The following is a 25,290-nucleotide window of genomic DNA, read 5'->3' on the forward strand; positions in this document are numbered from 1 at the left end:
GGATACTTCTATTCTATATTGACGTACTGTGTATCTAATTGGGGTCACTGTGCTCATATGTTTAAAATATTTGCCTTGTAACGCAGATTTATAAGACTGCTTGCTAATCTGGACTATAGAGAGTGCTTAAGTTTACATTTCAATACACTGAGAGTTTTCAGTATAGTTTTTAAATGTGTTGCCTGTCTGTGTTAAGAATATGCTCCTTTCAGCATTTCGGGCCAAGATTACGTAGTACCTAATAAAAAACTCTTTTTACTTATTTGATCAGTACCTTTGACCCAAATTTGCTCACCTCCTATGACTCAATTATTTTCTGATTTGTGTTTTGTTATTTTTTAGTTTCGTTGTTTTTAGTAATTTTAGAAATAAATCATTTTTAGTATACGTTTTATTAAGATATTTAATATTTTGTGTAAGAGTCATTTGCTTGTTGATACTTATAGATGAATAAAAATTTTTGCTTTAAATCAACATCATGAAAAACGAAAAAAATAATTTTAAATGCTCTTACTCGCAAAATTGTACTTCATTCGCATCGATATAACAGATCCCTTGTTCCATACAAAATCCATTTTTCGTCGATTCGTCACACCTTCGTCCTGTAAATAAAATATTATTTAATTCCAAAAATTAGAATGTTCATTATTAAATTATAATTTTAAAAGTCGATTTTGTTCGATGATGTGAAGAAAAACAGAACTATTTGGTGTTTATATCGGTGACACGGGAAGTTTTAATGCAATCCTCAGGATACTAAAATTAAAAGATGTTTTATGTCAAAGTGAAAAAAATAAATAATTTTTTTCCTTTCACTTTTAAAATTGTACACAAACCAGAAGTTTCTATTAAACTGCTACTATAATATTTTAATGACAAAACAATTAATTCTTCTTTTTTTTTAAATATTTTCTAATTAAATAATTAGTCTTTTTATTTTTTAATAAAAAAAAATTAAAAAAATACTTTGGAGCTAAATAATCTTAATGTTTCACTTCTTTTTAATGTAGTATCTTGAAAATGACATCACAAAATTATAAAAACGTTAATAGAAACACAAAATAGATATCTGCTTTTTTGCCATTGATACCATCCAATGAAACTAACTTTTTAAAATCTGTTTTCAGTTTACAAACATAAATAATTATCACGTTTTTAAATTCATGCAAAATGTTAAGGAAGCTAAACAAAGATTTTTGTATAAAAAAGTAATGTCTTCAGTACAGCATATTTAAAAATGGATGTTATGATTCTTAAACTATCAGCAAAATCTATGAAAAAAGCATCTTTCCTCAAATAAGGACATGCAAGACCTATCATTACCAACCATACCAAGTCTATATATTTCAACGAAAAAAAAATACAAATATGTAGACTTTGCTATTATTAAGTAACATAAAAGTTGTTATATGGTATTGAATATAATAAAATCTGTAGCAATTTTTTGTCCTCTGTTTTCAGGCAATCTGATTAAAAAATTAAAAAGTAACTTTGATTGAAGAAAATATAAATACGTCACATTTTTTTTAAAAATTAGACAAAATTTTCAAATAAAAAATGAAGTTCAAAGGGCCTAAATGTCTTTGAAAAAATGACAATAAAAACCATATTATTGCATAAGCTATAAGCATTGTATCCATTTAAATTATGCCTTGCTTCAATAATAAGACCAACCAACAAGCCATATCCAAATAAAAAAATTATATACTCTATTTTTAACTCTAAATTTAAATTCATAATCAATCGTTTATTTTAATAACATTCAAGTAACTGTAATGAATTACATGAATGTTATTAAAATTTGATTATGCATGTAGTTCTTTCATAATTGAGACATCACAAAAATCACCTTTAGTTCAAGAAATAAAAAAAGAACGATTTCATTTAGCATTTTTTTTAGAAACCTTACTTACTTTTTCTCTATCTTTTAATTACAACTTGTTCTATGTAAAATTAATAAAAAATATAAATATAAATTTCTATATTTATTAATAATGCAGTTCTGAATTTAGTTATAAATTGGGAGGATTTTTTAAAATTTTTGAACCGTTACTGCAAATAACTGTGACACATAGGAATCACTTGCTAGCACTTTTAAGAAATGAATCTAAATGAATAATTTTTAGTAATCAATTGGAAATTCTGCAATCATTCAGGAATCAACATGCCAGTTTAAGAAGTCATGTTGTCCTAGGATTATATTAAATAATAATCTCTTTAAAATGTTACTTATTCGCTTTGGGATTTTTTTATCAATATTATTGACCAATTACAGGTATTAATGTGGGTATTTTGATAAAAAGAAAAAATATTCCTGCCAACTTTCGAATTATCATTGAGACTTATCCTCAGGTATCTATAAAGAACAGAAAGCTACTCTAGACTTAAGTACAATTCCAACGCGGATGTAATGCAAAAAGAAGAAAACAAAAATTATTCTTTAGATGATCAAGCATTATACATCACTATAAAAACGTGCAAAAGGTAAAATTAAAGAAATTTTTTTCTTGAAAACCTTATACAGAGATGGGAAATTTATTTTCCTTTCTATAATAATATAGTTTTGATGGAACGGAGAACACTGAAAAGTGACGAAAACGTTAGCCAAGACGAAATAAAGAGACCGAACCAGGAAGTAGCAAAAGTAGTCAAAAAGAACTTGAAAAAGTACAAAGACGAGAAAATCGTTAAAACTATTAAGAGAAAGAGAAAAAGAGTAATTGTCAAACTTAAGGATAAGTATAGTAATAGCACGTCGAACACAAGAATATTTGTTACAAATTGTGGAATCATTTTCTAAAGCTTTATACACTAAATAAAACACTCTAAATCCAGAGGAATATCTGCGGAGAAGGGTTCAAAATCAGGGCACCGAGAATATTTCGGAGATCTCTCTGAATTGAATTAATATTGCTTTGAAAAAGATGAAGAATAATAGAGCTCCAGAGGATGACGATGTCGTCACAGAAGCGATAAAGATGGGAGAACCACTACGGATGTCCATGAATCAAAAACTCTTTAATCTATGTCTGGATTCAGAATATCTCAACAAAGTGGCGGAATTCAATAAGTATACTTTTGCATAAGAAGGGAGATATAACGGATCTGGAAACATATAGACCAAGAGCAATTAGTCTCCTTAACCATCTTTATACAGTGTTCCCATAACAAGTGATTGGAGCACTTCCGCGTCATCCTGCACCCAGTCAACACGTGGTTATTTTCGTCCTTTTCTATCCTACGGATTCCTTTCCTTGACCCTTTCCTACCCCTTGATGTTAGTACAACGTGCATTTCAGAATTAAACTTTGTGAAAGTTTCTATCCCACTTCCGCGTTATCTTTCATCCCATCAACACGTGGTTGTCCGTCCTTTAAATCCCTTTCCCAGACCCTTCCCAACCCCTTGCCGGTGGTAGCCGATCCTAATCACACCGGTAACCAGGCCGGATGCATCGTGGGGGAGGCGACATCATGCATTGAAAAGTTTCGATTGTGATTGATAATTTAATATAGTGAACAGGGGACATACCCGACGGTTTTCCCGAATCTCCAATTCGTGCTGGCAAATTGCCTCGTAGCAGAGTCATCAATTGAACAAAACAAAAACAAGAACAAGTGATTGGAGGCAAAGCTGAATTCTATTCAGCCATGGGAGCAAGCTAGTTTCCACTCGAAGTACGGTACAAGCGACCACTTTCAGTGCTTGAAAATCTGAATAGAAAAGACCATTGAATATAACAGCCCCGTGGCATTGATATTTGTTGACTTTAAAAGATAGTTTCTTGTTAAAAGTACAACCATTGAAATCAAAACTATATGCAATAAAGACATAAAAAGAAATCAATAACCTGCTAGTATGTCCCAAAATCTAGACTAGTCCCAAATTCCAAAGAACAAAAACAAATCAGAAATCATGACATTGCTTATACATTCCTTTTATCTGGTTTGACCTGGTAACCCACTGCGCAGATTCAAGGGCAGCAACTGACTAAGGTCCAGTCATGAAGGGGATGGCCCCTAAGACTTAATACGTCACTTAAGACCCTAAAATAACACGTGAAACTTCAAAAATGACGGCATTAAAAACTATGAGAAAACGTTTTACAAAAAATAGGAATCAAGCTTTCCTCAAAATGTTGGAGGGTCTTTTATAAAATATATTTAAGTAAATTTCCACATTACATTGTAACGTTGCCTTGCTTAGCTTTAAGTTGCAGCGAGTATGGAAATAAATCTAATCCTAAAAGGCAACGTATTAAAATTACAGGAAAAACAATGGCAACAACAGCCCAGTATCGAAAATGCCAATACGTAAAAAGTTGATCCTTGAGCATTGCGAACGTGACCAATGACAAAGACAGACAAATAGAAAAATCACGTTAGTCAGAGAGAGAGAGAAAAACAACCTGATTCCAGTAAATTGCTTAAAATTCAATGCGAAGAACAGCTAACGCCATCTAGGAGTTCTTCTTTTTTTACAAGGTCATTAACCGACGTTACACTAGATGTCGCGATTAGTACTATGTTGATACAATATTAAATTATTACGTTACAAAAGCAACCAAAAAAAATAAATAAAAACGCTACAGGTTTCTGCTTATTATAGAGCCTTGCAGGCGGATAATTCTAAAGTTTAACACGAAATTCATTTTTTCTAATTTTTTAACACCTGTAATTTCTTCAAAAACTATTTGCTAAATCAGGATTTGTTTGGGTCTATGGTCAAATATCCTAAAAATTAATAAGTAAAAAGATGTTAAATAAATAGAGCAATAAAAGTTAGTAAATTCACAAACGTTCATACACAATTCAATATACACACTAATTCATCCCTCCAACAAGACAACACACATGCCAGCAAACAAAACCAAAAAGAAAACATAAGAAGTATAAAAATCTCACTAGAATCCTCACTGAATGGAGTCTGACGGTGTTGCGCAGCGGGTCCGCGCACCTCCACCTCCTTCGTGTCGGTTCGACCATCGACGCCGGTCACGCTACACTCGTATCGGCCATAGTCGGCCTGCGTCGGCGCCACGATCACCAGCGTGCTCCGCCTCCTCCTGAAACAGACACCCCACCAAACCTTCTCTGTAATTATAAACTATACACTCCAGTGGTTAATTTTAGTGGACAACTAAACGTCCTGACTTACCATTCTTTTAATTCACTGTCCCTTATACAAGTAAGTCATAAAATAAATTGATATAAATGTAATAAAATAATTTAAATATATTATAGAAGAATCTTGTGTCAAGATTTCATTTCGATTAGATAACTCATTAAAATGAGATAAGTCATCATCGGATTTGGTTGTTTGTAATTAACGAAACTAAGTGTTAAGTCTGATGATGATGAGTTATCTCATCTAAATGATGATCACTCTTGAAACAAGATTGGCATTTTTTGTGAAGTTTCCTATTTACCAACACTGATGTCAGCAATCACTTTCGTTTTTGGCGCTTGTGAACAAGTGAACTGTTCCACAAATAATTCTCCAAAGAGTAAGTCGCAATTTTAGGTATTAACGTTATTAATTTCTTTCAGCATAGTTCACATAATAGGAAAGGGTTCAAGTAATCGAAAAAGGACATCTTTTGGCTTCAATTCAGAGGAATCAGCGCTGGCTTTTCAGGACCTCGTATGAAGCGTATTGAACAATTCATACTTAAAACAACGTAAGAATACTGAATCTAGAGGCAGGCCAAAAAGAAGTGGACCTAGATCATCCGACTCATGTTGACAACATTTAACACGTCCTCGAAGGCGTGAGTGGATTTCGCCGAGCCCTAACTCTAGTGAACGGGAATCCTATTCATCCACGTAAGAGGTCTGAACTCGAGTGAGCTAGACCAACCTAATCATAGACCTTCCATGATCACCAAGCAGGTACAAGTGCACAGCAGGGAAATAGACCCAGAAACGGACAATAGAGAGAAGATCAACCCATATAAGGAAACAGAACAGTTTCTAATTCTAAAGGAAAACATTCTCGAATGCTTGGGAACAGACCTCAATGACATTATAAGCGAGAGGACTGAACTACACCCAGACCTGGTCTCTAGGTGGTCTAACATAATCAAATGTGTCCTAGATAAACAAGAAAGACTAGATCTAACCAAAAAATATTTTGTACCCAAAAATTTTAAAAACTTTAGAAGCCTTAGATCTACATGAGGAAATTCTAATACAAGACACATTCAAAAAAAATATGCTAAAGTATTTAGCTATCATACAATCTCAGTTAGGAGCTTCTCTATCACCATGAAATAATATCTTAGTAATAATAAACTAGAAGCCATTATAACTGAACTGTCACATACTGGCAAATTGCTGACCGATTTACATCATTACGTATTAATATCTAGGAAGTACATTATCATACGAGACCTAGATGATTCTCTTCGGCAAGTGGTGGTCAAAACGGCCCCAGACTCTAAGTTATTTGGTTTGGCTCATGCAGATAAAATTAAAACTGCAAGAGATTAAAAAAAATAGTAGAGACATAAAGGCCACCAAATCTGGTATAACTAGAAATCCCAGAAGAGCCATACAAGAGGCAGACCACTTAAACTGGAGAAGCCTAAAGGCATCCTAATTGTACCTTGACTAGCCAGGTCAGGCATGATATCCTACTTTTTGTCTAGTCGAGAATTTGATTACATTTCCTTTTAGATAACCATCCCCCATAGCAAACCTTACCCTGATTGCAGGTAAATTATCAGGGAGGCTTATCGACTGAGGAACGTACCAGAAGAATGCATGGATGTCATGGTAGAATCCCTTTCTATCACAATACAAAAATAGTATGATACAGCTTATCGATCTTGGTGGAAATATTTTATAGAGAATGTGGTGTTGCTTTGAATCTTATATTCAAACCAAAAAAAAAACAACACCTACTCAAGTAATATAGTTTTTCAATTCCTTTTCCAGCAAAGAGGTTTTAAATTTGGGTCATTTTATAATTTTCGTTTAACCCTCGCTTTAACAATGCCAGGCCGTTTAAGTAAACATCCCTTAATAAAAAGGTACATAAGAGGCATTTCAAAACTACGTTTACACACTCTTAGATATAATATAACTGGGGATCCCTTGTACTACTTAATTACCTCAGAAATTTTCACCCTAATAAAATTTCATCTCTTGAGTTGCTCTCGAAGAAGTTGATGTCCCTTTTGGATTTAGTTACAGTAAACGTTTTCAAACATTTACTCTAATTAAAGTGGAAAATAATATTTTCACAAATGAGGCTGGAGCTTCTAGTTTTATCTCTGATGTTATAAAATTCTCTGGCCCAAATAAGATTCAACCTTGTCTTCAATTTAAAACATTCACTGAACAACCTGAGCTCTTCTGGTTTCAGCATTATTAAAGTATATCAACAAGACAGCTACATTACAGAAAAGAAACAATGAATTTTATATTCTGCTCCTCTTAATAGAGTTTCTAGTCAGACATTAACCAGATGGGTACAGGACTCCTTAACAAAAGCTGGAATCAGGGAATAAACACAAATATTTTCTCAGCCTTCTCGGTTAATCTTTAAACATAGTGGTGGCTACTGGCTGACAGCAGTATCGGTAAGTAGGAGACCTGTCAGATAAATTTATCTGACTTTTACACTTGGCTAAAACTAATCTATTGAAATGAAGTGCCTCATATAATTTCGATCGAATTTCCTAAAGTTCGTTTCATCGATAAATAATAGAAGGTCATCTTTGATACTTACTTTACATAATTGATGCGCACGTGCGAACTGTTGACCAATGGCACGCCGCTCCGTCGCCACGTGATCGTCGGAATCGGTAGACCGCCGGCCTGGCAGCTGAGTTTCAGTTTCTTCGTTTTTTTCCGTTCTGTTCGGCTGTTGTTCTTTTTCAGACCCCACGACGATTTGTTCTCCAGGTGTTTGATTGTGGACGATTTTACTTCTAAAACAAAGAATAAAAGATGAATGAGAGAATAGGTTTTTGTAGATTAACCGTGTTTCTTTGATATAAGAATGCTACACTTCTGGGGTCTGGCATGACGCCCGACTTCGGAACGTCAGGCCCGCTAGCATCTTTATATAAACTGTAATTATTGTCTATGTGATGACTGATATGATTACATTTAAGGTTACTTCACTCATCCTCCTAATTTGTTCAATGTATGATTTGAAGTAATTGGATGATCATTAAAATCGTGTATTTTATAATAAGCTCATATAAGCGCAACACCGTTTAAATACGTAAGTGCAATAATCCAATGTTCGTATTAGATCGTATTAGTTATTAAGGTGTATCAAAAGATGTGTACACGTCATTAAGCCTATGAGTATGAATAAATTATGTAATAAATATATACTAATGAATATTAAGAGCGACCTTTCTAATGGCAGTTAAACACATCAAAAATAATAACAATACCAAATCATTCCTCCAATCATAAAGATTGAGGTTTTACTTTTGTTGGCAGCACTGAAATATAATGCGAATTCGTGTTACTTTACCCAAAAACTTAACTAAAGCCCGATTTACACGATGCCAGCAACTGGCGCCAGTCAATTTTTCACTTTCAACAAATAAACTGTAAGAGCCCTGATTATGTTACTTAAAGAAAAATTGAGTGATATTTTTTTAATTTTAAAAATAATAGCGATTTTGAATGAGAAAATGAATCAGTGAGAGATCAATATTAGGAGGTTTGACTGAGAAACACTGGCGCAGGTGCTGCGCTGGTAGAAATGACTAAAACGATAAATAGACATGCTCTTTGTTTTCTTTAGTACTGTCGGACTGGCAGGAAAAAGTGTTTATACGAGTATCGAGATCTTAGTAGAATGAACTTGTTTAAAGGTCATAAACACGTATGACTTTGAGCGACCTCGGTAACCTGCAATTGAAAATTAAGACACTATTAAAAAAGGTTGAAAAACATTGCCCCCAAATAGCCCTTGAGCGAACCATATTGGCGTGAAATTTTAGGATGAAGAGGATTCATATATTGACAAACAACTAGATCAGCAAAATTGTAACTTGCGAACTCTCTGTACTTGCAACTTGCTAACTCTCTGTTAGAAAGGCTGAAATATCAGAAATATATCAAGCAGTATGAGAAGCGGATGACTTAACAGCACTTAAACTTCGAGAGCTTCAGGTTTAAACCCATCATAGCACGGAGTAGGATAAAGTAGAAATCTGGATTAGGAAATCAGTACATAGGAGGCAAGTCAACGAGATTTGATAGAAATACATCGACACCGCAGCGCCGAAGGACTGGTTGACCTCGGATAGTAGTAAGATTTACCTTGAAACTGATGATTACATTTTAGAAGATTTTTCCTGGCTATACAAAATCAAATTATTCCAACTATCTGAAATTTGTTGGCCATGCAATACAGTCTTACAGATGTAGGTGAGGTTGTCAGATATTTGCGTTAACAGATTATAAAGAGGGATACAATCTAGTAGCGAGAATACTCCATCAAGAGCTAGTAGGAAAATTAAACTTTTTGCCTAATAATAATATTTAAGCATATGGTACCATATTAAAAGCCGATATTCTTATGACGAACACAAATTGTATTGGGACTGGACTGAAATATTCTTACAAATTAGCTAAGTAATAATCCACCTGACTCAATTCTAATAGATGAAGTTTCTAAGAAAATAACTCTGACTATCACTATTCCCAAAAACAACAACAACTTAAGAGTGAAATACAATGAAAAGATGGTAGTAGAGAGATTTAAAACACCATATTCAAAGAAAAGTAAAGAAATATAGAAAAATGACAGAAATGCAGACCCAATTCAACCATAATATCAACAATGGAAGTATGTCAAAGTAATCTGATCGAGAATGAGATTATCACTGCTATTCCCATAACGCATCTCCCGAAAGTTCTAGAAAGAATAGGAAACTTCCTTGAGTGTATTCTAGTTCCTGAGCCAAATACAACGTCTACTTCATATGTGAGCTGCTTAGCTTTAGGTTTATTATTAGTTAATTTATTATATTGAATTAAATAAGACTTAAATAAGGCTTGACCCCGCCTATATCTTGAATATCGGGGATCATGTGTCCTCTAATTCAGGTGGAAGTGTGATGCCATTGCCATTATTATAAAATGTGTTCATTACAGTTTACAGTTTAACCACTTTATACCTAGTGTACAATGACCGCCTAAAGTTCCGCATAAATTCGATAAAAATCACATGATTTTTTGAGAAAACGCTCACACCAGTCGATTTTTATTTTAAGTTGCGCATTATTTCACATAAATTTTTGTATACAGGGTGGAACAAAAAAAAAGATATGACGTCATCGGTCATTTTTTTAAATGGAATGCTATATTTTTTATTGCATTTATGATAATAAATGCGTTTATTATCATATAAGTTTCGTATAACACACCTTATCTCAAAACTCAACTGTTTCAGAAATATTTACATTTAACCAACAAGAAAGCAAGTAAGTATGTCTATTTACAAATTAAGATAAAATGGAGGGTAGTTTTTTATTTTATTATTGTTTTAATTATATGTCTACTAGAGTTACATAGGTGATGAGCATTTTCTATCAATTGCGGATACGCTTCTGAAATGATTTACAAGCGCGATTAATAATTATACTTTTATTGTTTGTGACACGCAAAAAAACGGAATTTGTGGCAATTATGGTTACATGGAAGGAATGGAAGAAAACCGCTTCTATTGATCCATAAGAAATATTTATTTGTATAATTGTTGTTTTGGAATTATTAGTTAAGAATTAATAATTTCTTAAAAAATAAATATAATAATTTTATTTTCAATACAGTGAAAGAAAGATATGAAAATCACCTAATTTTTTTTGTAATTTTTTTTGCCATTGGTGCTTACCTGAAGGCCTTTTTATAGGAAGTTGAGCAGTGAAAAGCCATGAAAAAAATTAGGAATTAAAATTCCCATAATCATTTCTATAAAAATTCATCTTAAAGTATTATTAATAACAGTACAATTTTTTTTTATTTAGTTAATACTTAGTTAACTAGCATGTTTTAGTAAATATGTTTGAAACTGTAAATTAAGGCAATAGACATAAAAAAAATCAAGTTTTGTATCCAAAAATTAAAGAAGACAACATGATTACTTACAAAAAAATAACTCGTTTTTGAAAATAATAAGTCGACTATCATTACCAAAATAAATTTTAATTTTTTTTTTGCTTACGAAAATAGGAGAAATTAAAATCTATAACTCCGTATAATTGCTGTAATAATTTTTTTTTGGATTTAAAAAAAAAAACATTTTAAGGGAATAATATCCACAAGTTTAAATTGAAATTAACTCGTAACAGTAAAAGCCAAAAAAAAAATTCTTGATAAAAAAATTCCTTTCTAAACCAAGAATTTCATTTTAAAAAGAAAGACTTTGAAAAATTTTATGCTCTAATATCCACTTTTTACAAGCCAATCAACATCCTAATAAGAAGAAATGAAAAATAAAAACCTCTAATTTAAATATACCTAGAATATTAAAAAAAAGGGTATGTTTAAAAAGCCCTTAGTAAGATGCGTTAAGTCGGTACCATTCCTTAACTTATATTTAGAAGATATAGTAGCGGATTAGGAATAATAAATCAAACCGCTGAAATTAGCGAAGATTTCTGAGATTTGAGTTGGAAGATCTAAACACCAATAAAGCTTCTTAAATATTGCTTTATACTGGTAAAGTTTAGACACGTGACATTAACATTTTAAAACTTGATATAAAAAATATTTCTTCTTCTTCTTCTTCTTCTTCTTCTTCTGATGCCGTCTTCTACCTAAGACTGGCGATTATGCCGGCTATTTGTATTTTGAAGACCGTTGCGCGAAGTAAGGATCTGGTACTTCTTTCATACCACTTTCTCCAGTTCTTAAGCCACAATGTCCATCTTCGTCTCGGTGGTCGTCACTATTCAATTTTTCCCTCTATTATTAGTTTCACGAAGGGTATTTCACTGTGTTAAAGATCTCGGTTGTTATATTTAGACATAGAAAAACGTCAGCATTCCATACTCTATCAATTCAGGAAATCCTGAGTGTGCGACGATAGACTCATATTTCAAAGGCTTCAATCTTTTTGCAATGCCGATCCAAGTGTCCACCCTCTAGTCCATAAATCAAGATGGAAAATGTGTAGCATTTGGCTCAATAGTCTTAAACTTAGATTCATTTATCTACACGTGAGAAGCTGTTTCGTTCATCATTGTAGGTTCCTTCCATATTTCCGGCTTTTTCCTGATGCATATCCGTATTTCCTGTACAATGTTCTACTCAATGTTTAGGTATTATTCGAGGTATTCACAGTGGTCAATTCTTTCTATTACTTCTTGACAGTTGTACAATTCCAATGTTTCGGAATGCCTGATAATTCTTATTAGTTACCATTGCAGATCCTTAGAAGAACTGCTCAATAACACTAATTCATCAGGGTAGGGGATGTTATTCATTGGTACACCATTTACGTAAATTCTTTTTCGTTTTCAGTCACAGCTTCGGAGAAAATAGATTCAGAATAGATATTAAACAATAATGGGGAAAGCACTGTTGATTCCAATATAGATTAGAGATAATTTGTATGTCATTTTGATCCAGACCGATGTTTTAAATATCATAATTTAGATGTTGTACTTTGAGATGTATATGGTGTTAAATAAATCAGTGAGAACCTTGTCGACACTATCCTCTGCTAGTTTAAAACGATCAACATAGATATAGTCAAGGCCCGCAGCTTTATCTTTTTTTTATTTTTTTTACCGACGGACGGCCTGTACGATTTACTCTTTTTTGGACCAGTACTCGCCTCTTCAAAACCATGTTGTTCAGGTCTATCATCCTGAAATAGATGCTTTGTGTAATATTTCCAGATTTATAATTTCTCCTTTATATCTGTTATGTATGACGGTATTAGTGTCTTTGACTAACTTGCAATTTGGACGTGTCCTATTCATTCCCAGTATTTCTTTTATTTTCTTGTGTAGGTTCAATCAGTCATGCTTCCTTTGTAATTTCTTCAAATAAAATTCTCTATAATATTTCTTTAAGCTACTCTATATCTAGTTCAAGGTTGATGTAGGGCAAGATAGGGTAACAAGCAACAGCACTCAATAAAGATGACTGACACAGGTTATGAACTAAATTAGCAGGTCTTCTTCAACTTTACTTCATGTTGCGGAAAAGCAAATTCGTGTAATCCAAAGTATGTGCCAACAGGAAATGAACGTTAAAATATATGAGTAACATAATTTTACTATATTCCTTAACGTGCGTGTCATCCAGATTCGTTTTTTTTGGCTCCGGTACAACTTTTACTATAGCGATGAGGGGACACTAGAAAATTTATATATTAGATCAGTCTCGTGTCGTGTAAGTAATATATGTATGCATCATCTATGGCTATTTAAAGATATATAGATCATTTTCGTGCGATCAGGTTTAAAAAAGGGATAGCTAATGAACTACTAAAATTAGAGTAAACCTTTTTATTGCTAACCGAATCATCTATTTAATTATGTATCACTTCAAGTGTATCTATAACATTTAGAAGCATTCGGAGAGAGTCTGAAATTATAATATAAATAAGAAAACCATATATTTATAAGTAATGTAAGATATGAATTTCGGTTTAAATCTACCCGGAAAGAAACGCAAACAACAAAATCTTCAATTTTCTCATTATTTATGTATGAATGTTTGTGTTTTTGCACATAAAATGAACATGAAAAACTGTCGGCTTAATAAATGGCAGCAGCATTGTCTAATTAGAATTTTTATAATAAAATATACGGTGAACGTGCTTAATTGCTTATTCATAGGATATACGTGTATACTTTTTCCGATTGATTTTGAATTTATATAGTCTTCCAACTATCATAAATTAAAAATTAACTAAAAAGCCGAGTTTTCCACTTATTTAACGATGTGTGTGTCCACACTACTATCTGTTTACTATTTTTATTGGACCATTAACCTAGTTCTTTCAGTGAGGGCAACGATTCAATGCGACTTGTGCCACTCTTTTTGAAGTTTCCTGTCTGGAAAATCTATCCAATTATATTTTCGGCTCTTTACTTTTTTTTAATTGCCTTGCACTAAATCTAAGGTAGAGCGTATATCAAAGAATATAGTTTCACAAAATTAGTATACTTTTTTAATTTTGATTTAGTTCCAATAATTATTTTATTAATTATTTAGTTTTTAAAATCCAATAACGTTCCAAAAATACACGGTCAATTATCTTTGTAATTGTTTATTACTCAAATTAATAATATGTCCCAGGTAGACGTAATCTTCGAATTTTTCTATGATCTGATTTCCGAAGCATGGTAATATTATCAACAGCAGTTATGACTTTTGTTTTAGTTAGGGTCATGGTAACTCCAATATTTCCTGTAATTCACCGATATCCTGACTAAAAAGCACAACATCATCTGCAAAGCAAAGATGGTTTAGATATTTCACGCCAATTCTTATGGCCTTTCTGTCTAATTTGAGTAACTTGAAAGCGTCTTTAAATGCAAGAGTGAAAAACTTTGGAGATTTAGTATCACCCCACAATCCTATTATTTTCTCTATCTTTTGCTATTTTTATTATTGACGTTATGTTGTTATTTATATTTTCAACTCTTTCATTGTTTAAAGCTTCAAAGATAGCCCACAGTTCTACGGGGTCAACCAAAGCAACGTGTAGTAGTAGTAGTTCGTTGTATTCGTTGCATTTTTTTTTACTAATGATCGAATTGACTGAATATGGTCAATTGTTCTAAACCCTTTACGGAATCCAGCATTTTCAGGAGATTGGTAATCATCTAATTTGTTGGTAAGTCTATTTGTTAGCAATTTGTATGGATGTGGAAGTAGACTTATTAGTCGATAATTTTCTATTTTTAACTTATAATCGTCTTGAGAAATGTCATATTTTTATCGTTTTCAATAACTGTTTTTACTAGTTCTGTGTACTAGTATGTCGGATCATCTCTGGTTTTCGACGTTATATTTTTTTTAGTTATTTTTGCTCTGGGGTGTCTTTTTTCAGTGGTCATTTTTCTTCTTTTTTCCATAAGGTCTTTCGTCGCTTTACTAATTTTTGTTTCTCTGGGTTTTCTATATGTGGAACACGTCTTTTTCATGGCTGTTTAATTATCGGTTCTTATTTTAGTTTCAAGCTTGTTTATGTCCATCTGGTTTAATACTTCTTTTACTGCGTGTTTTTGATTAGTTAGTATTTGAATCTGAGCTGATCTATGTGCTTCTTTTTGTTTGTTTTTTGAAAAGGTACTTATACAGTACATTTTTTTCCATCTAGTACAATATTCTTTCACCTCTTTCATTGATTAAATCGAGGCCAAAATTACCAATCTATTTCCTGTTATTTCTATTGTCTGCTTTTACTCCTAACTCGGCACTAAAGTCGCCTATAATAAACTTGAGTCTGTTTTTCCAATGCTGTAGCTCTTAAAATGTCCTCATAAAAATTTTCAATATCTTCTTCGGATGCAGAACTTGTGGCTATTTTACCCCAGTACATTTTTCTTCACGCAGTCTTGTTTCACTTAAACCTAGGATTTTCTATTTAATATTTGCTAATTATTCTTCCAGTTCTTCTAAATGCTCCCTCAAACTTATTTTTCAAATAATATATCTAGGCACTGTGAAGTTTGATCCTTGCTTTTTTGATATGGGTTGGATTTGCGAATTTTTGCCTCTCCTCGAGACTGACCTCTATGAAGGTGTGGGACTTGCCAGTTTTTGGTCTACTCACCTGAAAAACACATTTATTTGTTCTAAAATTTTCTGCAGTTTAAAGAGGGGTATTTTACAGTAATGGATAGCAAAACAGCAGTATAAAGGCAGGACCAAAATTGCTATATTCCAAAGATTTTGATAGGCGGATGATATAAACTTAAGTTATCGATGATAAAACACTACTGGATTACTCAAAGCGTTTGACAACAAATATTCTTTTTTTAACTATTTTTTTCCAAAGAATTCACTAGTAAATCTAGTTTTTGGGTGTTTTTAACAGTTTTCTTAAAATCAAATTTTTTTAAAATTGAGATGAACTCATTAATATGATACTTTTTTTCAATTAATTCAACTATAAAATTTGTTTAAATCAATTATTGTATTCCACAAATAAAGTCGATATTCATAAAAATGAAGATAATTCCATCGACCATGATCATTTGCCACTAAGGTGCTATCATCTGCAAATGATTCTTTAGAAATATTAAGAGACTTTTAAAAGGATTTCCTGTAGTTTATAAGTAGATTATTAAAAACTTCTATGAAATTGACAAAAGATATTTGAAAATGTGTAAAGCATAAAGAGAAAATTTAGAAAAGAAATGTAAATATTCACCTTTACTTGTTTAGGGGACTCCCTAATAGTATTGTAGTACACTTTGAGAGGTTTTTTTATGTTGTGATTCCTATCCATCATAATTGTGTATTTTGTTTATTACTTAAAACTATTATTTATTTTGATGCACAATAGTATGATTTGATTAATAAATTAAAAAATAATTTTTCTTATTTCTGACTTTTTAAATCAAGCGGATGTCCGCTCATCCAGTTGTAGATTCATAACATCTAAAACTATTGACAAGGTTACCTACATCTATTTTAAGGCGCTAAAGTCTAATCAATTAAAAACAATGCGTTTATAATTGTTGCACACAAACGAATCATTAAAAGGTCGCTGATTAAGCACGACGACATATTTGCACTTAATATAAACAATTCCCACGGCTGCCTCTGACTTGTCTTATTAATAAAATAATTATCCGAAGCCTTATTTAATATCGTTCCTTTTTTGATGTCGTGACGTAATTCATGATCAAGATTTTCTCACTTTTGTTCCGATCGCACCTGAAACATCCTTGGGACCTATTTTTAGCGGACCTTAGTCTATTTCCCAACACCTTAGAGTTTCTCATCATAAATAAACCGAATATCTGCACCAGAGTGTGGCCAAAGGAAGGCTCGTTTGTCATCGCATCGCGTTCGGATTTTTCAAAGATTTCACTCTATTTTTATGTAACCGATACACGTCTAAACATTTTTATTTGTGACCGCTCTTATATTAAGGCGGTGTTCGTTAGTGTCGCTGATTATTTTGAAAAATTGTGATTTTTAAAAGTTGTAAATTGTGAAACAGTCACACAACTTCTGAGTTATAATATAGTGCGAGTCGGTAACTTAGAATAAATAAATAGATGGGAGTCTGTTCAGAAAACCGCTCGGACACATTGATTCTTATTTTTAGTTGCGTATTTTTTTTTTAATAAAAACTTATAATATAGGGGGTGTCATATATCAGCTACTTATACCAACTCTTTTATTATGAACATCCTGTATGTTTCGTAATTTTTCGGAAAATGCTACACCTATTTCATTGCCAATGACATATCTATGCCTCGGTCTTTAGCTGTTTTGGCAATATTAAGGGCTTTCAGATTTATTACTCTTTAACGTGGAGTAAATTCAGTTAATCAATAAAAGTAATTTTTTCGGAGAGTATTTTAAATTGTCATCTTTTTGAGGTTCTAAAATTTTATACAGTGTGTCTTAAATTTGAGAAGTCATCAATCAATGATAGGTAATGCTAATATTTTGTGACTCTAAGTCTACTTTAAAAATTTCTCCTTGTTAGGTTGACCTTGTTGACTCAAAAATATAGACTATATTGATTTCTTCGTATGCAAAAGTAAACGACAGTTTCGCGATTACCATTTGAGAAAAACAAGTAATCATCAACAGAATTACTTAAATGGAGATAACAAAATTAGTGTAGTTCTATCTGCTAAAGAAAATCCTGATATGTCCTCTAGACTCTAGACATATATATAAGGAACTCACAGTGAGGTAGTCTTTAGTGTCATCAGTCATCACCCTTATAATATATAAACCTCCAGAAACTTACCGAAGGTATTTCGGATAGAACACTATGATTTGGTTAAAAAATTATGAACTTTGGAAAGATAGTCAATCAAAATAACTATTATCAGGCAGACAAAAGGTTACACTGAATAAGGGAAGGCCATACATCCAGAAAAATACAACGTTTAGGAAGAGATTATTGATAATCAAGTAATAGGACCAATTTTCTTCCAAGAAGATCTCAATGGAGCGAACTATTTACGTTTCTTGAAGGAAGAGCTAATGCCGAGTTTGGCTATTTGGTTCCCTTGCTCAAAGTGAGCTTTAGAAACTACTAATTTCAACGGTACGGTGCACCCTTTTTTATTATCTATAGTTGTAACACAAAAAAAAACACTTTTAGCAGAGGTATGTCACAAGTCATGTGAACAATAACAATAAAAAAGCATTGACTAGTTGAGACCTTAAAACAGTGTTAATTTTTGAGGTAGTTGCTTAATTAATGTGGTGCTCCCAAAATAGACATTGATAAAATGGTTAAAGTTTACGCAGGCTCCCACCTATCATATCTTCAACAATTGCGTTAAAGGAAGGTTTACTGTTATACTACAGTCCATCTAGAAGGTACCTACTTGAAAGAAAGAAAGCACAATTTTTATAATTATGCAGTTTATATTTTTGTTATTTGAATTATAAAATAACAACAAACAATTCATTTCATTTATTTATATAATCTTTATTTAATTTTAAATACTTAACTAAACGTCCAGGTACAGCAGAAACTAGGTGACTGTCATAATTCTCGGTGTAGTCCAGGCCTGTGAAACCAAACGAATTAAACCTTCTGTATTTCGTAGGGTTCTCATTCCACTTTAATCTTCATTAATCCCCATATGTTTTCAATGGGACTAAGATCTGGTAAAGGTGCTGGCCATCGAATTGTTGTACATCAAAATATTCTTGCATCCAAGCTTGAGTATTATAGGCAGAAGAATGGCCTCTTGCATTATCCTGCTGAAAACGCCCTCTGGATATAAAGCATGAGCCGTTTCAAGAAAAAAACCATTTAAAATATCACAATACTTCGCACTATTTACAGGGCCATCAACTATACTGTAAGAAATATGCCGAATAAGGATCACGCTTCGGATCACGTGCATATAGCCTGGCTTGGTACCGTCGTCATCGTGGTCCAGGTCAACGGTATATTATGAAAGGGAATATCGATCTCAGCATAATTTGGGAAAAGGAAATACACGCGGACATTGAAGGAAAGGACAGATTGGCTTTGACTATTGAATGTTTAAGTCGATCCCGGTGACTTTTATATTTTGTTTGCCTTTGTTCATTTTATTTTTAAATCTTAAATTGTAGTTAAAATAGTATTTTTTTTTTAAAGTTGGGTTTTATTTTTCTATATTTCTGACATCAGAAGCGGGATTATACGCTTGCGCGCCTTGTTAGTATATTTAAAAACTGAAAAAAAACTTTGTGTGTGAAAATGCCGCGTTACGAAGAAGACTATGAGCGCCGCGAATATCGAGAACGCGAATCTCGGCGTGACGAAAGAGCCCTGGTGCGTCATCGTCGTCGAGGCTCAAGCCGCTCTTCTAGTAGAAAAGGCGTTGGGTCGAGGGTGGAAGACGATAGGGTGGCTCGCGGAAGGCGTTCTCGAAGAGACGGTCAGCCTCAGCAGCATGATAGACATCACCGCTCTAGGAGCAGCCCTAGAAGGTACTCCTCATCTGGAACATCTTCGAGTGCTTTGGCTGAAAGCATCTCAAAAATGGGTGAGACCATAGTGGCTGGAATTGACAGGTTGTTGGTAAGCCGAAGAGGTGGAGTACCAAGATTTTATCAGTTGAAGAGGAACCGCTGGATGTGACAGCTATCCGAGCGGAAATGTTAAGACTCGCCGAGAATCATCAGGCTAAGCAAAAACGCCGATTTGACTCCAAGAGGATTCCTGGACATCAGTATGTGGAGGGTGATTTAGTGCTGTTGCGACTTACAGCGTCTCCAAATACTGGGACCAGCAGGAAACTCTTGCCCAAGTGGCGAGGACCTTACAGGATCAGCAAAGTCCTGGAGCACGATCGGTATGAAGTGACCGACATACCTGGAGCTGTACGATCACGCATTCCGTATAAGGGCGTGGCAGGGTTGGAAAATGTGAAACCCTGGATAAGATTCGGTATTGAATCTTAGAGTAGGTATTGGCGCGATTGCAGAGCTCTGTGGGGGGCCATCTGCAGGTGTAATTATTGTAATTCCTGGTACTTTTGGCTCCCCGGTTCAGGTGGGCCAAAGGCAGGTGGTTAAAATTCCTGGTTACTTTTGGTCTTCCCTGGTGCGCCTTTAACATACTAGCACTAGTATTCTTTTCTTATTATTAGATTTAAGTACCTAACGTTTTAATATTTGGTATTGGCCTTTGTTTTACCCCATTTTTTTTTTTTTTAATACTTAACCCTGTGTATGCATACACCGTGTAACCCAAATTAAGTGTTTTCTTAGGTATTAGGTTTCACGGGATGTTCGACTCCATGACTGCTAAGCTGTTGATTTTCTCAGTTTGTTTTTATAAAATTTAGTTTTCTTTAATGCCTATTTTATTTTAATGCTTATACGTATTTCTTTTCCTTAGCAAAGTCGACTTGGATCGAAATGAATTTTAGGCGTGAGGACACGCCATAGTCAGGAAAGGCCGTGTAAGAAATATGCCGAATAAGGATCACGTGCATATAGCCTGGCTTGGTACCGTCGTCATCGTGGTCCAGGTCAACGGTATATTATGAAAGGTAATATCGATCTCAGCATAATTTGGGAAAAGGAAGTACACGCGGGCATTGAAGGGAAGGACATATTGGCTTTGACTATTGAATGTTTAAGTCGATCCCGGTGACTTTTATATTATGTTTGCTTTTGTTCATTTTATTTTTAAATCTTAAATTGTAATAAAAATAGTTATTTTTTTTTTAAAGTTGGGTTTTATTTTTTATATTTCTGATAATACAGAGAATCATAGCACCACGTTGAGATATTGCTTCCTAAAGAATTATTTTAGTGGAAAATTTCGAAATTTAATTACTTTCTCTTGACAGAATTTTGAAATGGTTTATGGATAACGTTGACAAAACTCTATTCTTCTTTACTTTTGTATAGAGGTGTTATTGCAGGGATCTTTGATATGTACAGACAGTTTCTGGACACAGATTTATTCGCCGTTAATTTCTAAATCTGCTAGCCAGTTTTCCAAACTCTACGCTCGTTTTTTTTTGTTGATTTTGTCATTCTACGCAGTCTTTCTGAAACTAGTTTATGTCTTATATGTGAAGTTTTTATCCTCTTAATTGTCTCATACACTGCACTTTTTTTCGAGTTCAGTCAATTACACTCGTTTTTTCAACATTTCGAACACCCCTTATTTGTGATTTTATTAGTAGTTCCCCATCGGCACAATCTAGTTTACACATCACTTCTGCCTTAGAATGTTATGAAAAGAAATATATTAAAATAAAAAATAATTTCGGATTTTTTCTAGATGGATTATAGCTTTTAATATTATCCAGCGCCAAAGAAGCATTTGAAAAAACTCTACTCCTAACAGAAATAGTATCCATCAGGGAGATCAGTCGTTAGGGCCTTAAAGCAAATGATATATTTGTTATTCTTTAAATTTAGCCGTTGTGGAGCCCGAATATAGACCCTAAGATTGATCTTAAGAATGTTTAGGTTAATGTTAGAGTTTAGGCAGACTCCTATCTGTATAGTAGACAGACATATTATGTTCCGTTTTCTTGAAAACTTTTTGTAGTAAGATTTACGTTCGAAGTTAGAAAAAGATTTAAAGCTTAAGGACAATGATAGTTTAATAACTGAGAGAGGTACAAAAAACTAAGACAATTATAGTGAAAAAACTTAAGATTGAAAGAAATCTTTTATCTTTCCAAAAGGACCTGACCAAAAATGTTAAAATTAATTCGATAATAGTTAACTTCGAATCAATAATAAATAAACATGATTCAAAATGATAATTTTAAACTATATTTTTATTCACCACAATTTCATTTTGTTCAATTCATATTTATTTAAATGCATTTCCCTTCCCGTTTCGATATCTTATTATAAAATAAGATATTATAAATATCATTTAAATTTCCCGCCCCTCAATTCTGCTATGTTGCGATTGATGACGTCGATCGAAGTTTATTTGATATGGGCTAGACATATTTGTATGAATGGTATGGTTTCTCAGATCTACTGACCTTTATTAGATGGCGCCATAGGTACTTACTTCGCAACAAGTAAAGAAATAAATTTTGTCGCACTGATTACAAAACGAAGATATTACTTTATCAAAAACCATATTTTGCATACCCTAGAACCAACCTTCATAATGATTTTTTCATTTAACAACTGAGTTTGATCAACCATCACAAATTTTGTTAGCGTTTTACGGTAGCAAAGGACGAAACTTCATTGCGGATGTGAGTACGCACTTTTGTCTTAGGTTCTCAGTTATGACCAGAATATTTAATGTTTGACAGTTGCTTAAGAAATGACAGTTTTTTTCGCAGATGGATGAAAAGCATAACTTTCTTTTCCTGGGAATATAGTGATAATTTGTGGTAACCCTCAGATATATATACTAAGGAGCATCTACTATGGCCATATTTGTTTTCGTGACTTATCACTTCCTGATAGATGGCATCGTGAAAGTACTGTTTGGGTTAAAAAAGTGATTTATAACACAGGCAAGAAAATATCAAAAATTTAGTATGATTAAACACCAATTTATCAATAAAAGTAATGATATATATTTGATATACTAAAACAATTATCAATGCGTGTTAAATTTGGCATTCGCAAGGTCACCATCACAAGAACAACAACATCATATATACATACGAAAAATAAGAGACAATGTAGTGAGAGCATTACAAGATGGCCGTCGGTCGGTATACGAAAACTACTTTCCAGTGCACATTTGGCTCCTTTTCAGTTCTTCTATAAAAGAATAAAGATCAAGTATATCATATATGGGTAGAATCACTGTAAATGGTAAACCGGGTAAAGCCGCGGACATGGCCGGCCGTATATACCGTACAAAACAAACAACCTTTTGTAAAACAACCGACCATATAACATATTGGAATTCCTCGACTTCTTCTTCTTCTTTCTTTTTGTTTAAATCCTATTTTATAGTTTATTATGATTTGCCAACATCTAATTTAAAATTCTTCAATGTGTCAGGTCTATTACAGTGTAATTCATTTATAGATGATTTTCATAGAAAAGCGTAAACAGAAAAATTATTTATTAAAATCTGGATCGTGTCACTTATATCTCTCGAATGTCTCCCGACTTCTTAAAATAAAACTGATATGGCGTGGGTGTCATCAGCCTATTGAGTAAAGTTTTACAGCTGGTTATCGTAGATTACGCAATGTAAAAGGTGGTCTAGTGCCTTTGCCTGAGTTTCTTTGGATCTATTTTAGATAAAATTAAAACTCTGTAATTTCGATAATTAAGCTAAGAGGAGATTTAAATAGGTGGGAAACTAAAAACAAATTTTTACAGATTAATGTGTGATGACACAAAATAAATTTAAAAAAAATTATCAGATGAACATTACATTTCTTGTTCATACGTAGCTGTGATAGAAATATAAATCAATAACAAAAGTTCGTTAAATAAATTGTCAAAATTTAATATTTTCTTGTTAATATTTCTTATCTGACAATCATTGAAATATATGTCTTGATATCAAATGCTCCAAAATTTATCAACTATATTGATAACCACCACAAATATAAAAGCAGGAATGACAAAAATTACTGCTTACTCCATAAAAAAGAGACATTGCACCTACATCACAAACAGAACTTTTTAGTCTTAAAGCCTGAGTTGGGAGGATTTATTGGAACATGCAATTAAATATTGTTCTGAATTTTTCCAACTATTAGAATGAGACATACGTATCAGTATCAAGCTCTGAATCCAACTAAAGCCTTATAGCGTGAATCACAAATCTATTGAAATAATTAGGACGCTGTGGGTTTTGACGGAGGTCGGTTTACTGCTTTAACGTCCAAAATTGAATCTGAAAGTGAACTTAAGTAACCTTGTTAAGAAAAGGCTCTATGCACCTTTTGTGATATTTCGAACGCATTATTTGACTGTGTATCTTGACATCTCTTTACAGTCAAATATTAATTGTATCCCACTTTCCATAAATCTTATTCTTAAAATATGTTTATCACCAACTTAGAGTCATGACTGTGCCATATCACATTTTGTATGAAAAAAATGATTAAGGTGGTTGGGTTAGGCAGCCAGAAACATATATTTCAAAAATGGTTAATATTACATTGCATGATCGTTAATATCTAAGCAGATTTTTGCAGAGATCCAGTGAGGGATTTATAGCAGCAATTCAATATCAAGTTATATTAACAAGAAATTATCTGCAATCATCAAGAATTTATCAGTTCATCGCTCTACAGGACATAACTTTATTGTTACCAAAATTATTCATCAGGAATTAGAATAATATATTAAGTGGATAGTTTAGTTGGATACTGCTAAACATTGCCAAATACAAACGAGGTTATATTTGTATTTAGGGTTAATATAAAGATGCTATGTGCAGAAAATAGTAGAGCAGTATTATCATGAAAACTTCAACATGTGGTACACTAAGTGTAGTCCAAAACACTGTCATTCCGCTATTGATTAATTATCATTTGTCAATTGCTTTTTCTGACCTCAAGCGCTTTCTTAAAACGTATTGTTTAAGCTAAGCTTAGTTATGGAATCACTGGTTGGCGTGAAGTAAAATATTGTTTTGCCTAAGAAATCCAGAAAAATTGAAAAAGAAATTCCAAAATTAATTTATAACAAACGAAAAACTTATCGTAAGATCTTTTGCTTAAAGAAAAAGTTGTTTTAATATTAAATACTGAATTGAAGTCAGATTGTATGGCTATTCCTGATGCAAAAAAGGTATTGGCTAAAAATCAAGGAATTATCAAACTAGAACAAATAGATTTTAGTAAATCATTTAAAAATTGATTTAAAAGGTAGTTATTATAACCGAAATGGGGCCTATATACAATGGTGAGGTTATGTATTCTGTACTAACATAATTAATATTATTATTGTACTAAATTAAATAGTGTAGCTTCGAGAAATTGTTGTGATTTTTCAATATGACTATCCTCCCTTAAAATGTGTCATTTTATCCAATTGTGCCACAATCGTTTTCAAAGGATAACTATCGTAAAAGGTAATAACAAGGGATTTTCATATCACTTATTTGTTTAATTATTTATTTTTGCTGTATTTAAAAAATAAACTAATATTTTTTTTAACGGATCGCAATTTCATATTA

General features: G+C 32.8%; 1 protein-coding gene across 3 annotated transcripts in view; it reads right to left on the reverse strand.

The window, feature by feature from the left end:
* Nucleotides 1–25,290, reverse strand: part of LOC126743682 (uncharacterized) — a 145,221-nt gene that overhangs the window by 14,183 nt on the left and 105,748 nt on the right. For 2 of the 3 annotated variants that reach the window (XM_050450890.1, XM_050450888.1), the window contains exons 2-4: nucleotides 7,735–7,936; nucleotides 4,905–5,065; nucleotides 515–602 (exon numbers count right to left, since the gene is read on the reverse strand). In XM_050450890.1, the coding sequence (XP_050306847.1) occupies nucleotides 515–602; nucleotides 4,905–5,065; nucleotides 7,735–7,936 (451 nt within the window). The remainder of the gene's footprint in view (nucleotides 1–514; nucleotides 603–4,904; nucleotides 5,066–7,734; nucleotides 7,937–25,290) is intronic. The other variant, XM_050450889.1, reaches the window with a different exon arrangement.

Source organism: Anthonomus grandis, chromosome 13 (genome assembly GCF_022605725.1).
Source record: "Anthonomus grandis grandis chromosome 13, icAntGran1.3, whole genome shotgun sequence".
Lineage (NCBI taxonomy): Eukaryota > Metazoa > Arthropoda > Insecta > Coleoptera > Curculionidae > Anthonomus > Anthonomus grandis.